The following is a 14,544-nucleotide window of genomic DNA, read 5'->3' as shown; positions in this document are numbered from 1 at the left end:
TTGCCATTGCCCTAGCTGACCATGGAACAAATCTTGATGTAGTTTAGATTTAGTCTGTTGAATTTTCTCTGGTGGCTAGGATAATTTAACAATTGTTAGCTAAAAATACATTGTAAACATATTTTTAAGTCAGATATAAAACAACAAATAGGTATAAAATATAGAACATCTTTAAAAAACTAGTGGATTGTTCTGATTTCTTTGGTTTATCAGCAATATAGACATACTATTATCAAATGTTCAATTTTATTTTACTCTTTTAATATTTATCATTTAGATATTTCCTAATTAAAATATTGTACCTTTTTATTCCAAACTTTAAGGTTAATACCTCTTACTTTCATTATTAAGTATAAGTTTTATATGGCTTAAAAATATAATCGATTAATCATTTATGGGTTACAGAGTAGTTCTACTTAATAACTCATAATCATTGGTGCATACTCATTCACTAGAAATGGCTATTGCATCTCATCAATTACTCTTACTAATTTACTTATGTAGTACATTTTAAAGAAATTTCTTTATATTTATTTTTGTATTCTGGAAATTTAAATTTTGTTATAAAATTCCATATATTGATGCTGCTAGCTAGAGTTTTATTTATTATGTTTAGGGGAGCGTTGGTATATTGTTGTCACCAGATTTAGTACCACAGTTGAGGTAACCAAAGAATGGGCTGCATTCCATCTCTTTCCTATTGTTCTGAACCAACTGATGTGATGCACAGACAATCCGTATTTGAAGAAAATCTTCCAGGAGTTCAACTGTGAAGAAGGCTTCTTTAGGAGATAATCTTTCCCATCTCAGTATTTGAGGATAGGGTGAAAAAGTTGGTATTGAATGTATTTTATTTCTTGAAAGGTCTTTTAAAAAAAGATCTTTGTTTAATATTTTTATATCTCATAAAATAATTTGTTGTACAATTACAGTAATATACTGTGGGACAATGGTTTTACCCTGTAAAGATTTGTTTCTTGTATTTATTTAATAAAATGCTGATTGGCCAGTAGCCAGGCAGGAAGTATAGGTGGGGCAATGAGAAGAGGAGAATTCTGGGACAAGGAAAGGTCCCTCTGCAGTCATCACCCAGATGCAGAGGTCGCAAGATGTGACTGCCTTGCAGAAAAAGGTACCAAGCCACGTGGCTAACACAGACAAGAATTATGAGCTAATATAAGTTATAAGAGTTAATAAGACATCTGAGCTAATAGGCCTGATTGTTTGTAATTAATGTAGACCTCTGTATGATTCTTTGGGACTTAATGGCTGCCGGATCGGGCAGGACAGAAACCTCTGTAATGCTGATCTAGAAACTGTTGGCTTTTTCTAACAGCTTATCAACCAAAAAGACAAAGCTCCTAAGTAGCCATGGCAGCTGTCACTGTCACAAAACTACAGAATGAAGTTAGTGAGGTCTTAGATTAGTAAGGGTAACAATTTTTTTTTCAGTCTGAAAGGTTAAGAAGCTAAAAAGAGGATAGAAAAACTATTAAAGGGACAGTGCTGAGGGTGTAGTTGATAAAATCATCCAAAATACAGAAAAATTAAAACATTTACATGAGTGTCAGATTCATGGCAAATTTACTTAAAACCAACAACAAAAAGAAAATCTAATATTACATTTAGTAAAGTTAAGCATATTTTTGTTTCATAATGTAATATACATTAATCTTAGCAACTCACCATTTTTCAAGTTCAAAAGGTTACAGGTAATTAAATGTCCTATTAGGAAAAGTTATTGAGTTGCCATGGGGTGCATCAATGGCTGACACGTACCATCTAAACCATGGACACAGACTATGAGATGCACACCGTCCTCAGAACCATCCTCTTCTTCCACACTAAAGTAAGGCGCTGAGGGTGCCAGCAGAGGAACGTCACTATACATGAACCCAGGCAGCTTAAGTTGCTTCAATTCTTCTTTTGCCTGAAGGAAGCTGAAGTGAAATATTACAGAAAATATTCACTACTAAAGATCAATCACTCCGTTTTAAGAAACACAAGAGAACATAGTGAATTTAGATAAGTGCAGAAAAAGTAAGTTCAGCAATATTTGTAATAATTATGAAACCACATGGGGTCATCTAAATGACTTTATCAAAGGGCAACATTTTGCTACTCTTAATACATATTCTAATTAGAAAAAATGAACACTTTAAGCCTGAAGTCACTTTAAAATAGTCTGATAACCTTGGACTGGCTATGAAAATGTCAGAAGTGGTTTACGCTTTATGTATAACTTAATACTGCATGCACAGAATAGCTAAAAGAAGTCCTGGAAAATGGCAATCTGCTATTTATCATGTAATCACATTTTCTCTTCTTTGCTCTCTTACAATTTAAAAGAAGCCATTCTGGAAAGCACAACAGTGAGTATGGTACTCAAGCAAGGTGGATTACTTCCTAAAAATACCAGTAAGGAGCAGCACCAAGAGAGGCACAAGGCTGTAACGGGCAGCATACAGTATCTGGCATGATAACAAACTGAGCTTGAAGACTAAACATCAGCACTGCTATCTAGCGTGACCCCATCTGGCTGAGAAAGTGGAAATGAAGGCGATGATGAAGAGTAGTCTCTGTAGTACACACTGGGCGAAGACACATAGACTTTGCTTTCTCGTGCCCCGGAAAAAAGGAGAAGAACCCAAAAGGTGGCAGCAACTTTAGTTTGTTCTCGAGACAGGGTCTTAAGACCCTGTTACCACATTCTAGCTTTAAGTTTTATAGATCTCAAGTTTCTACACGAACCAGAGTGATCTGTGAATTTTAAAAATCTACTGTACACAATGTTCCGACTTCTCAACTCACAGATCATGATTTGGTCTAGGCTGAAGTAGATTTTAGGAGCCAGTGCAGACAGATCAATCTGCTACTGGAAACTACTGACTTACGCAAGGCAACTAGGATTGGGTATGTTTAAGAATTTCTGCAAATGTGTCATTCATTTACTCAATATTACCCTATTTCTCACATGTACTCATAAAGCCCAGCTCTTTCCTGAGGTTATAGGGAGAAATGATGCACTAACAAATACAGGGTTTTAACCTTAGTGATGATGCACTTCTGACAGAAAGCTGCTCAAAATGTCTAACCACACAACAGGCGATACGGAAGTAGTCTGCCCATACTGTACCCATTTCATCATCTTAACAATTAATAAAAAGGAGCATGTTTTGTCAGAGGGAACAAAAAGATTCCATCTTTTGGCACTATATCTGGTGTTCTAGATACACACTTAGCACACAATATTTTCATTACTTACGCATGTATTTGAGGTTTTGGTGAATTTTCATACCAGGAAGATGAAGAAGTGAAGTTGCAAGAAATGCTGCTTGGCTGCTTTGTAATGGCATCAAATTTACTTCTAGGAGGATATTTACGACCACAAGGAGACTCTCGTGGAGCAGATGGGAAAGACAAACAACCAGAAGTACAGACAGCAGGAACAGGTACAGCAGCCCTCAGATAGTCACTGCTCACTCTCTCGCATTGTGTGTGTCTCTCTTCTCGTCGCACATCTCCACTTGCATAGTGAGCACTTACTGTTCCGTCTGCAGCTGAGAAATCTGCTTCTTCATGGTACCCATTTTGAATCATTTGTTGATCCTGCTCCTCTTCCTCCTCTTCTTCTTTGCCTTGTTCCTGCTGAAGATCACTAATTCCTTTTTCACAGGTTTCCTTCTGAGAGCTAACTGAGCTGTGGTAGCTAACAGCACACGTGTCAGAAATATCAGGATTGCTCTGAGATCCAAAATAATTTTCCACAAGCCCTTGTTTTACCACATCAGTACTACTGGAAATAGAATCATCTGGACTCAGATGAGGGTCATTTTCAATAACAGGGGTTTCTGAGTGTATTTGCTTGTGATTTAACGGCTCACTATGTTTTTTTCCCACAGTCCTATCTTCACTAAGCTCCGCGTTAGTAGAAACGGAACCTGAAACAACACAAGGAGTACCTAAGCAAATCAGCTTTGAGCTTAGTGTTGTTGCTGTTTCTGCAGAGTTATTAGATGTATCATGGCTTGGGGAGCCTTTAAGCACAGTATCCAAATTAGGTTTGGAGTCACAACTACTTTTCACATCACTGGCAGTATCTTCACCTGAGAAAACAAGTTCTAAAGGGTCTTTACTACTTGGATTTAAGGAATGCACTGCTAAAGTTTCACTGTCCAAATGCTCTGAAAATACAACACATTGCTGCTGCAAAAGAATACTTGACTTTTTAGAATCATCGCACTTTGACAGATCCATTGTTTCTAGATTTAAAACTGTTTTACTATCACTTAGATGACACTCAGGCACAGCAGATTTCTTAGAGTTATCATCAGGTGACAATTCATCATCAGAAGGTAGGGAGTTGATGGATGTCAAAGATGACTGTATTTCACTTACAGCACTTGTGCTCTCAGTGCAGTGACTTCCTAGTGAAAGTTTTACATTGTGATCAGGCTTCATCAAAAGCTGAGGAAATAATCTTTCATTATTATAAGGACCTGGCCCTTGGAGAGTTTCAAAGGGTATTTCTGGATTTGGATGTGTTGCAAAAGAACTTGGTTCACTTTCCACACCTGAGTCTGAAAATCTAGAGGAAGCATATGTGGCATTAGTGTCTGGTAACTTAATTGTGTCACCACTTACTACAACATGATATTCTTTTGTAGAAGGAGCAGGTAGATGACTTCTCAATTTGGTTAATGATTCTTCAGTAGAGTGAGACTTTGTTTCCTGTAAAGCATCCTTTCCAAGGGTTATTTCTATAGACTTGGATTTACCATTAGATTCTGAGGACTCACAATTGTGTAGTAAATTATCCACAAATAGTTCATCTTCTCGAAGCTCTGCCCAAGCTCCTATTTTAACACTTATTTTCTCTCCACTGAAAGGCTCTTTACTGCTGGGCTTGACTTCAAGTGTTCTAACTCCTGAAGATGGAGTTGTTCGATAGTCATGGCAATCACCTGATGAACTTCTAAATGCCAGATTGTGCTCCACATGTGAGATATCACTATCGTCTTGGGAGATACCAAGATTACCTGAAATGGACAAATTTGCACAAAGATTTAGGCTGCCAGAGTTCAGAAGATCGAACTGGTCTGGTTGCATACTTTCAGTATCTGGAGACTTGTGTTCAGTTCTGTCTGTATTAGCTGGCAAAGTGCTAGCTTCCTTTTGACTTGTCTGTCTGATGTAGGTATTTGGGTCAAAATTATATCCACATATTGTGGGATCCAGACCTTCTTCCTGACTATGTGAAGGATTGCCTTCAAAGCATTTAGTGAGATCACTTGATGTTGTATTTTTCAAACATTTGTAGCTTACTAAAACAACAGAATCTTTAGAGTTCTGTTTTATTAACTTTTTTGTGTTTTCTGGTTTCATTGTTTTCATGAGCTTAGTGACCTTAACCTTGGGTTTATTTGCTTCTTCATTCTTTCCTTTTAGAGATTTTGTTAGCTGCTTTTCACCTTTTGCATAGCAAATACTGGAGGCAACAGCAGGTCTGACCTTCAACTCTGGGCTAGAAAGTCCTGCTACAGAGCTCTCTTCAGTCTCATGTTTATCCATTCTACTGGCCTCTGTTATCTGAAGACTCTGAATTCCCATCCAGGGCGCATCTAAGTCTTTCATCCAAAGAAAAAGAGATTCCAGTTTACAACAAGGGTGAGAGTTCAAGGGATCAAGACTACTTTTTCTAACTACAACTTTCTAATTTCCTCAAAAGTAAATGAAACTAGAGGGGGAAATGATTCAATATTAGGGAATGGTTTTATGTATATCTGGAAGAATATGCTGAAATTGACATACATAGCTTATGTATTTTAGTTAGATTATACTTACCTTCAATAACTGAATCTAAATACCTATCTTCAAAGATTATAGGTAATGAATTGAGATCTCCATCTAATTCACTACATTCAATAGGTAGGGGTGGAAGAGAACTGCAGAAGGAAGTATTTTTGATAGCGGTGCACATCTGTAGATGACTCTGAGCACTGAAAAATATTCTTAAGTCAGATTGTAGTGAAAAAATAATTACACCCACCTCCACTTTAAAATCTACCCTGTTCTCTTCCCCCACCAGTCTTAACCCCTTTCCTCAAGATACGGTGTCCTTGGGAAAAGTTTCTTGGTCAGAGATTAAAAACTGGCAAAATGAAAATTATGCTTTACTAATAATAAATTATTGTCATAAAATTACAGTTTGCTGACAAGCTAATTCCTATTCTATTGTATTAACGTAGTATCAAAAGTTCAATGCTAATTACTTACTAATTACTTAATGAGAACACAGGGGAAAAGTGTGTTTCATAAGGCTGCTTTACCAATACATATTGATAAATACATTGAACATCTATTTAAAACAAGATACACAAAGCCTAACATAAAATGGTGATCAGGAAGATTTTCTAGGGCTTGGACACAAGGCTCGGTGGTTAAGAGCATTTAATGCTCTGGTAAAAGGCCCTCTTTGATTCCCAGCACCCACATGGGGGCTTGCAACCATGTAACTGTAACTTATGTACTACAGTTCCAGGAGATCTGACTCCTTTCTCTGATCTACAATATGACCAGGCCTACACATGGTGAGCATACATACATTCAGATAAAACATTCAGACACATACACACACACAAAAAAAAAATCCAAAAATTTCCTAATAAAAATTTCAAAAGAATCAAAATAGAGTAGTTAACTGCATTTACTTATCACTATCACCCAGTGTGAACAGCTAACACCTGCCTCGTTTTTACACTTCAACTCTACCTCTTATGCCCATAGTTATTGTTTATAAGTGTTTTAGAAGGTAAAATATGTATGAACTGAAATATATATCCTATATAATTTGACAAAGAAATATACAACAGAGTAAATATTTCCATCTATTCACATTTTTTCCCTAATTTCCCAGCCCTATCAACCCCAGGAGAACCACTATTTGGACTTTCTTCACCCAAGGTTTGCTTCTTAAAAATTTCGTATATAAAAACTGATACAGCATTCACTTCTTTGTGTCTGTTTTATTTTCCTCAGGGAAATGACTTCAAGCAACCCTTTAAAGTCTGAAAACAAGACCTAACCACATTCAGTAGGAATGATGGAAGGCAAACAAAGTTTCAGAGGTTTTGTTTTGTTTTTAAGAGTTGCTCTGGAACTTGTTCTGTAGACCAGGCAGAGATCCATCTGCCTCTGGCTCTTGGGTGTTAAGATTAAAGGTGTGTGCCACTACTGCCCAGCTATTTGGACATTTGAACTGTGTATCATTTATGTGACGGAAGGCAGTGCCAATTACACGATATGCAAACGATGACTGTGAGCTATTCTGACCTGAGGCAGCAAGGACGGAAGACGATGGCATGTGAAGAGCTACACAGTGCTATCAAAGGGGACACAGTGCAAGTCCATTATACCTTTCTTCAACAGAAAGGGACTTTCAAAAAAAATTCCTAAATTAGACCTTTTCTTCTGCCTTAAATACTATGAAGTTTGTCATTAATAAGACATCTCATGTAAAAGAAAAAACAATTATCTGCATTTTGGATTTGTGCTACTTACTGAAGTTCTTGGTATGCAATGGCAGCTTCTCTTGGATGTTCAAAACAAAAGAATGCCTCCGAAAATCTGCGAACCTAAATAATTTCAAAAAGAAACATTGATAACAAGGTATGTTCCGCTAGTCAGTTTGGTATAGACTAGCAAGCAGGGATGCTGATTCCACTAGGCATTCAAAAACCATTCCAATGAGAATTACGCTTCTTTCCTTCCATGTTCCTAAATCATTATTATTTCTATATGGTATGGAAGAAAGAAAAAACAGAACTGAGAAACTTAGACTTACATTCTGATCTCATTTTTCCTCCTTAAGGTAGGGATAGTACTTGTACCACTTGCTTTGTCTACAGCATCCAGAATAGTGCCCAACACATGGGAAATGATGGAGGGAAATCCCGGGTGGCTAACTTCATCACATTATTTGTCAGGCATTTAAGTATATGACCATGAACTGAGTGATGTATTAGCATTGTGACTTTGGGCATTTGACTCTGAGTTTCAGGTGATGCACTTTCAAATTGCACTCAATACTTGTGCAATGGCATTGTGAAGAACATAGCACACAAGCAACAGTAGCTTCTAGTATGGATAGATATAAACACACGCTTTTGTAACTGCTGTTCTAATGGTCACTGCATTCTGCCTTAGAAGAACTATACACAAGTCATACCCCTTCCTAGGAACTGTTTTATTTTCCTTTTTAAGACAGGCTCTCACTGTTTATCTCTAGTTGGCCTGGAACTTGCTATGTATACCAAGCTTGCTATGTATACCTTTAACTCACCAAGATTCACCTGCCTCTGCCTCCCAAGTGCTAGGATTAAAGGTATGCACTATGATGCCAGAGGAGGTATGTTTTGAAGATACCCTCTAATATATTTTGGCATGCAATAGAAGAATGTACTTGAAAAATATATATTGAATTTGCTGACTATTTTGCCAATATTTTTAATCATGAAAAGAAAGGTTTTGTTAGATAATGGAACACCATTAAGCCAAATAAGAGAGGGAAAAGATCTTATTTGGGTACACAGAGGGAAGAGAAATATGTTACATGTTCAAATCATATTATGTTGAGAGAGTGTGTGTGTGTGTACACTTATTTGTTCCATAGCACATGTGAGGAAGTCAGAGAACCATGTTGTGGTGTCTAATACAGACATGGAGAGAGACAGTGGGGAGGTCCTGCTGAGAAGGGTGTGCTGCGGTCTTTACTTTCAAATGTGCTCTAATCACCTATTTACCTCATGTTTCTCTCAGCACTAAAGGAAGGATGAAGGAAAATATCTGCCTGTTTGTCTAGAGTTTGTTTTCCCTGGTGACTATAAAGGATTAGCATGTATTTTATTATACTGAGTACACAAAGAAAGAGGTTTTATTATAACATTTCCATACTGTATTTTCACAATATCCAGCCTTTTCCTTCCCCTCTCTTCCTTCTTTGCCTGCTCCTCAGAAGACTCCTCTTTCACCTCTTGCAATCTTCCTTCTCTTTAGCTCCCACTGGATTTCCAGAGTCGGCGAGTGGCTCCCCTTCTCTCCTTCACCGTCCTGATTCCTATAGTAAGTAGTATTTCTTGCTAGTATCTTACTTAGGAGGCTCTGTGCTAAGGCCCTGATTTAAATCTTAAAAGGGCTATGGAGAAGGTATCTTCATTTAGCAGTGAGGAGGCTATGGGAAGGGGAACCAAGGAGACACAGGCAGTAAGTGACAAACCCATTTCAAGTACAGATTTGGGAAACTAAATCTTACACTCTAGTTCTTATCTTTTTGTCTTTCTACATCTGCAATTAGATTCTGCAATTAGAAATCTTTCCATGCCTCTATGTACTCATATGAGGTTCCTTTTTTCATTTTCTTACAATTACACACTGGGATGCTATGCCATGAATGAGTCTATTCACTGTACTGTGTCATCATAACTAATGTATGACTGCCACCTGATGGCAACACATAATATTAAAATTTGTTAGGTTTCCAAATTTAACTTTAGGGGATACAAGAAATATATATTACTACTTTGTTACAGTTGCTTACAAAGGTGAGTTTGTAAAAGTTCATAATATACTCTAATTTAAAATTCATTTACTTGGCACTATCACAACTATTGAAATTTTAGCAAATAGAAAAAAGATGAACTTTCAATGGCTATATAATATTAATGCTTTAAAGAGGTAAATATTCTTTCCTGGGCTTACTTGAATATGTGGTTCAAACTGCTAAGGGAATTTGTTCTAGTATTTTTATATGTGTTCATGTACAGCAGAGTCTGATGCTGAGCACAGGCTTTCTATCTGATAGATTATGGTTATTTTACCCTGAAAAATGTAGCACTTTACAAATGTTTATTTGAAAATATATTCTTTGCTCTTTGTGTTACAGGAGGATACAATAAAGCTTTATTACACAAAAACTGATTCACATTTAATATCATATACAATTCTAGCTCATTTCTTGATATGATATGCATCTCTTCTAAAAAGCAAGTTAACAAAGAGAAAAACTTTTTCGGACATGTGACAGACATTTTATTTTATTCTCTTACTTTATTAAGGTTTAGTAAGCCCTCCTGTTCTTCCTGGTACTTGGAACTGAACTCTCACACATCCATGTGAGGCCCCGCTACATCCCTCACTCACCATTTTTATAGTTCTCTGGAGGTGTATGAGTTATGGCATCACACATTTCAAGTACAATTTCATGAATTCTGACATGAAAGCATCACCATGCTAACGACATAAACACACCCATCAAAAAGAACATGAAGATTTGCAGAGACAATTGCACATAAGAGCTGGCTTGCTTTGTTTATAATTTGGAGTCAGGGTGTTACTCTGTAGCCTTGGTACTCACTACGTGGTTCACTTTGATGGCAAACTCACAGCCAGCCTGACTCTGTCATCCCAGTGCTGGGATTATAAGCATAAACTATCAGGCCCAGCTATAACTACTTGATATAAAAAACCTACTGCAGGCATGGTGACACATGCCGTTAATCCCACTCGAAAGGCAGAGGCAGGCAGATTTCTTTGAGTTTCAGGACAGAGAGAGTTACAAAGTAAGACACTATCACAAAAAACAAAAGAAAAAAGAAAAGTACACCATAAAAAACATAAAAAAGAAATAAAAATACAACTTGGGACCTTTCAATATAAAATCTAATATTCTAAGAATTTTAGTAGAATAGGATGCCCACATATTCAGGTTGAGTATATTATCTAAACTTTGCAATAATGAACTATTAGAAAAGAAAGTTCTCAAAAGAAATATATGCAATCAATAAACACTTGAAACAAGTGTTCAACACCCTTAGTCACTAGAATGAAAATGTCAACTGCTTTTGTATTTCATCACATTCCAGTCGGAATGGCTATATAAACAATGCCAACAGATGCACTGACCTATGTAGGAGGCACCCAAGACCTCACAGAAGTCCTAATTTCCCAAGGGCACTGAGTAAAAGGCAGTTTAGCAGTATGAGCGCACAACGAAAAGTGGTTATATTTCTACTAAAATTCATCCCTGTTCAAAATCTTGGTGGTAAAAAATGTTAATGAAAATTGTCTGAAAGATACAGATTGCATTTATTGAGCTATTCATTTTAAATTACTATACAAAGCTAAAGAAAATCATTAGTAAGGTGGATACTGTAATTACGCTATTTTATCCACTGCAAAATCTCATATTAGGCCTTTTAGAGAAGCAACTAATCTTTATTAAAGGATTTCTAAGGAAGAACCCTAAAAAATTAGTTTTCAATATGATAACACTACTTATTGAAATATAATAATAATAAAACAGAAAACACATCAAAGACAGAAGTAAAAACATGAAAAAATAGTCCATTAAAAATGCTAATAAAATGAAAGACTTTCTTTAAGACCATTCCCTAAAAAGGTAAGGGCATAAAAATATTAGTAATAAATGGTGGAAAACACTACGGATCTGTCAGATATTTTTAAAAAATGAAGTATTCTGTTATGTGATAATAATAAAATTAAAAGTGCAGGCAAAATAGAAAAACTCCTTAGAAAACTGTCATCTATCAAACTGTTGAAAAAAGAAATGATTTACAACATCCCTACTTACAGTGTGCCATGTTACTCTACTTACTAGGAAGGATAGAGCAAACTGAGGGCACTCTATGTAACCACTGGACAAAGAGACGTGAGATTATTAGATGAAATTAAAGGGCCATTAAAAGAGAATGCGATGTGTGAATCTAGGTCTGATCCTGCAAATGTGGACTGGGGCGGGGTTGCCAAATAGCACATAACAACTGGTAAAATTTAAATACGGGCCACATTGTGCTTTGACTGTAGCTCATGTGTTTGAACACATGGTCACCAGACAGCTGACACTGTTGGAAGGTTATGGACCTTTTAGGATGTGAAGTCTTGCTGGAGGAACTATGTCACTCAGGGCAAGTCTTGAAGGTTTACAGTCTGACCCCACTCTCTCAGCTTTCAGACGGCTGATGCCACATGACTGACAGGCCGCACGTTCCCAACGCCATGCTTTCCAAGCCACGCAGGCTGTGGCCTCTCTGGAACCTTAAGACAAAGTAAACCCCTTCTTTCTTTTGTGGCCTCTATCAGGGTATCTGATCACACCAACAAAAGATTTAATTAAGATAGGCCAGATACTACACATCATTATTATATCAGTATAACAATTTCTAAGGTTGACTACTATAATGGATAAGTGTTCCTGATCTTGAAAAATGCATACTGAAGTATTAGGGATAAATGGTCCTCTTCAGAGAAATTGTTCTTGGTTTGCAATAGTTACAAACTCAGGAAGAATCTAGATGTCTATCAACAAAACAAATTGTGTATATACTCAAATGGTACATAACACATGAGAAAATCAACAATTGGCAGATACTTAAAAAAGTAGCATATAAGAGGACACACACAGTACATGATCTAACTTTCACAGAATTCGGTAACTAGTACATGCTATATGATGAAATAGTTTAACTTTCTGTATAAGGGCCACTGTAGGTCTATATTCAACCTGCAAAATTCCTAATATATATTCTGATGAGAGAGGTTAAAGAAATGAAAAACCAAAACAAAGATAAAAGAAGGAGAGACTATCAGAGATGCCTATTTGGTTAATTATTTCTAATTCCTGCTTTTGGGTTCTAGGCACTATCTCCTATCATATATATTCATATTTTATTCACCTTCAGGTAGTTTTCTATTAGCAGAGTTGGCACTGAGATGTAATGTTTGCTGAACTGTCTTACTTTATTATCAGCTTTAGAATCAAACAACATAAGGATGTCTCTCTTCTACACTTATCTACATTATTAAGTAAGAATATTTTTACTTGTAAGAAATTCCTAAAGATATATAATATTCAATAAAAGGGCATTTCTTTAACTTACCCTCAAGGTATGGTGTTCCTGTGCTAATAGCACTCTTAATTCTTCATGCAGTGTTATGACCTCCAGAAACTGTCCCCATAAAGCCATGAGAAGTGAGCAAAGTTGTGCAAGGTTCATGTTGATCAGTTCTGCCAGTTCATCAGGGTTTTCTACTTTCTAGAAAAACAAGGACAACAGCTTTACTGCTCCCTGATGCCAGCATCAGACCTCTTGACAGCACTACTAAGAACATCAGCATGAAGGCCAGTGTGAACATGTGCGCTGAGGGAGAGACACCAGCTGAATAAAGCTTTTATATTTAACTGATGGGTACGGAGGCAATTTCAGCAAGCTAGCTAGGATATCATACACATAAAGTAAAACAATAGAATCTTAAAGAGAAAACTAAAAATGTCCGCCATGGAAATGGAGGCTGGTGAGCTGGAACAGATCGGGAGAGGAAGAGGTCCACCAGCAGCTAACTCTGACATGAATCACAAACAATGCACACTGGGCCATAAAATCAAGACTCATCGTCTGGACTCAGCAAAAGAGTGTTAACTCTACTGACGGGAAAAGAGAAAGCTGTGACAACACAATTAAAACCTCACATGTCGATTTACAAAGAAGTGGATTTATTTATTTATTTAAATTTATTTATTTATTAAGGATTTCTGCCTCCTCCCCGCCACCGCCTCCCATTTCCCTCCCCCTCCCCCGATCAAGTCACCCTCCCTCACCTCCATCTGCCTTTACCACCCCACCCCACCACCATCTCTCAGCATCAGGCATTAACAAGACATGTTGCCAACCCTCCTTTTAAATCCACTTCTTTGACCTGTGGGAAGCCCAAGGACCGTAAAGGCAGATGGAGGTTTTCTTTAGTAAAAGGATCATGACACCTTTCATATGGAAGAAAAATATAATAAGAACAGATATATGAATAAAAGTCAGCCAAAAGAAAGAAATGGGAATAAAGAGATTTAAGTACTAAAAGACCAAAACCAAACCAAACCAAAAAACCAACCAAACAAACAAACAAACAAACAAACAAAAACCAAATCAAAAATAATCTCCCCCCTTTAGTTTCTGAAAGACTAGATTTTGTTCATATTGACTGCACATTCTTATAATTATTTTTAAATGGATATGGCCCTTTGGGTAACTATTTATAAAATAGTTATATTTTATTTATTTATATTTATAAAAACTATATATAAACTCCTTATTTATTTTATATCAACTAGCGTTTTGCCTACATGTATATGTGTTCAGGGCCCATGGAGGTCAGAAGAGGCTGTTGGATCAATGTAAACTGCCATGAATGGTGCTGGGAACGGAACTTCCACGGCTCTGGAAAGGCAGCTAAAGTTATTAACTGTCCAGCCATCTCTCCAAATCTATGTTGGTGACTTTGTTTCTTTTTCTCTTTCTTTTCTCTCTCTCTCTCTCTCTCTCTCTCTCTCTCTCTCTCTCTCTCTCTCTCTCTTTGAGTCAGGTATATTTGTAGCTTTGGAGCCTGTCTTGGAACTAGCTCTTGTAGACCAGGCTGGTGTTGAACTCACAGAGATCCGCCTGCCTCGCCTCCTGAGTGCTGGGATTAAAGGTGTGT

At 36.9% G+C, this 14,544-nt stretch overlaps 1 protein-coding gene across 10 annotated transcripts in view; it reads right to left on the bottom strand.

Moving 5' to 3' along the window:
* Positions 1-14,544, bottom strand: part of Fam135a (family with sequence similarity 135 member A) — a 79,229-nt gene that overhangs the window by 18,539 nt on the left and 46,146 nt on the right. For 4 of the 10 annotated variants that reach the window (XM_075980564.1, XM_075980566.1, XM_075980565.1 and 1 more), the window contains 5 exons: positions 12,954-13,109; positions 7,561-7,634; positions 5,845-5,999; positions 3,266-5,627; positions 1,780-1,940 (listed from right to left, as the gene is read on the bottom strand). In XM_075980564.1, coding sequence (XP_075836679.1) covers positions 1,780-1,940; positions 3,266-5,627; positions 5,845-5,999; positions 7,561-7,634; positions 12,954-13,109 — 2,908 coding nt within the window. Of the gene's footprint in view, positions 1-1,779; positions 1,941-3,265; positions 5,628-5,844; positions 6,000-7,560; positions 7,635-12,953; positions 13,110-14,544 lie in introns of those variants that run through there. The other 6 variants (XM_075980567.1, XM_075980568.1, XM_075980569.1 and 3 more) reach the window with 4 other exon arrangements.

The sequence above is a fragment of the Microtus pennsylvanicus genome, chromosome 7 (genome assembly GCF_037038515.1).
Source record: "Microtus pennsylvanicus isolate mMicPen1 chromosome 7, mMicPen1.hap1, whole genome shotgun sequence".
NCBI lineage: Eukaryota > Metazoa > Chordata > Mammalia > Rodentia > Cricetidae > Microtus > Microtus pennsylvanicus.
Note: the sequence above shows the minus strand (reverse complement) of the source record. Positions and strands in the feature narration are given on the sequence as shown.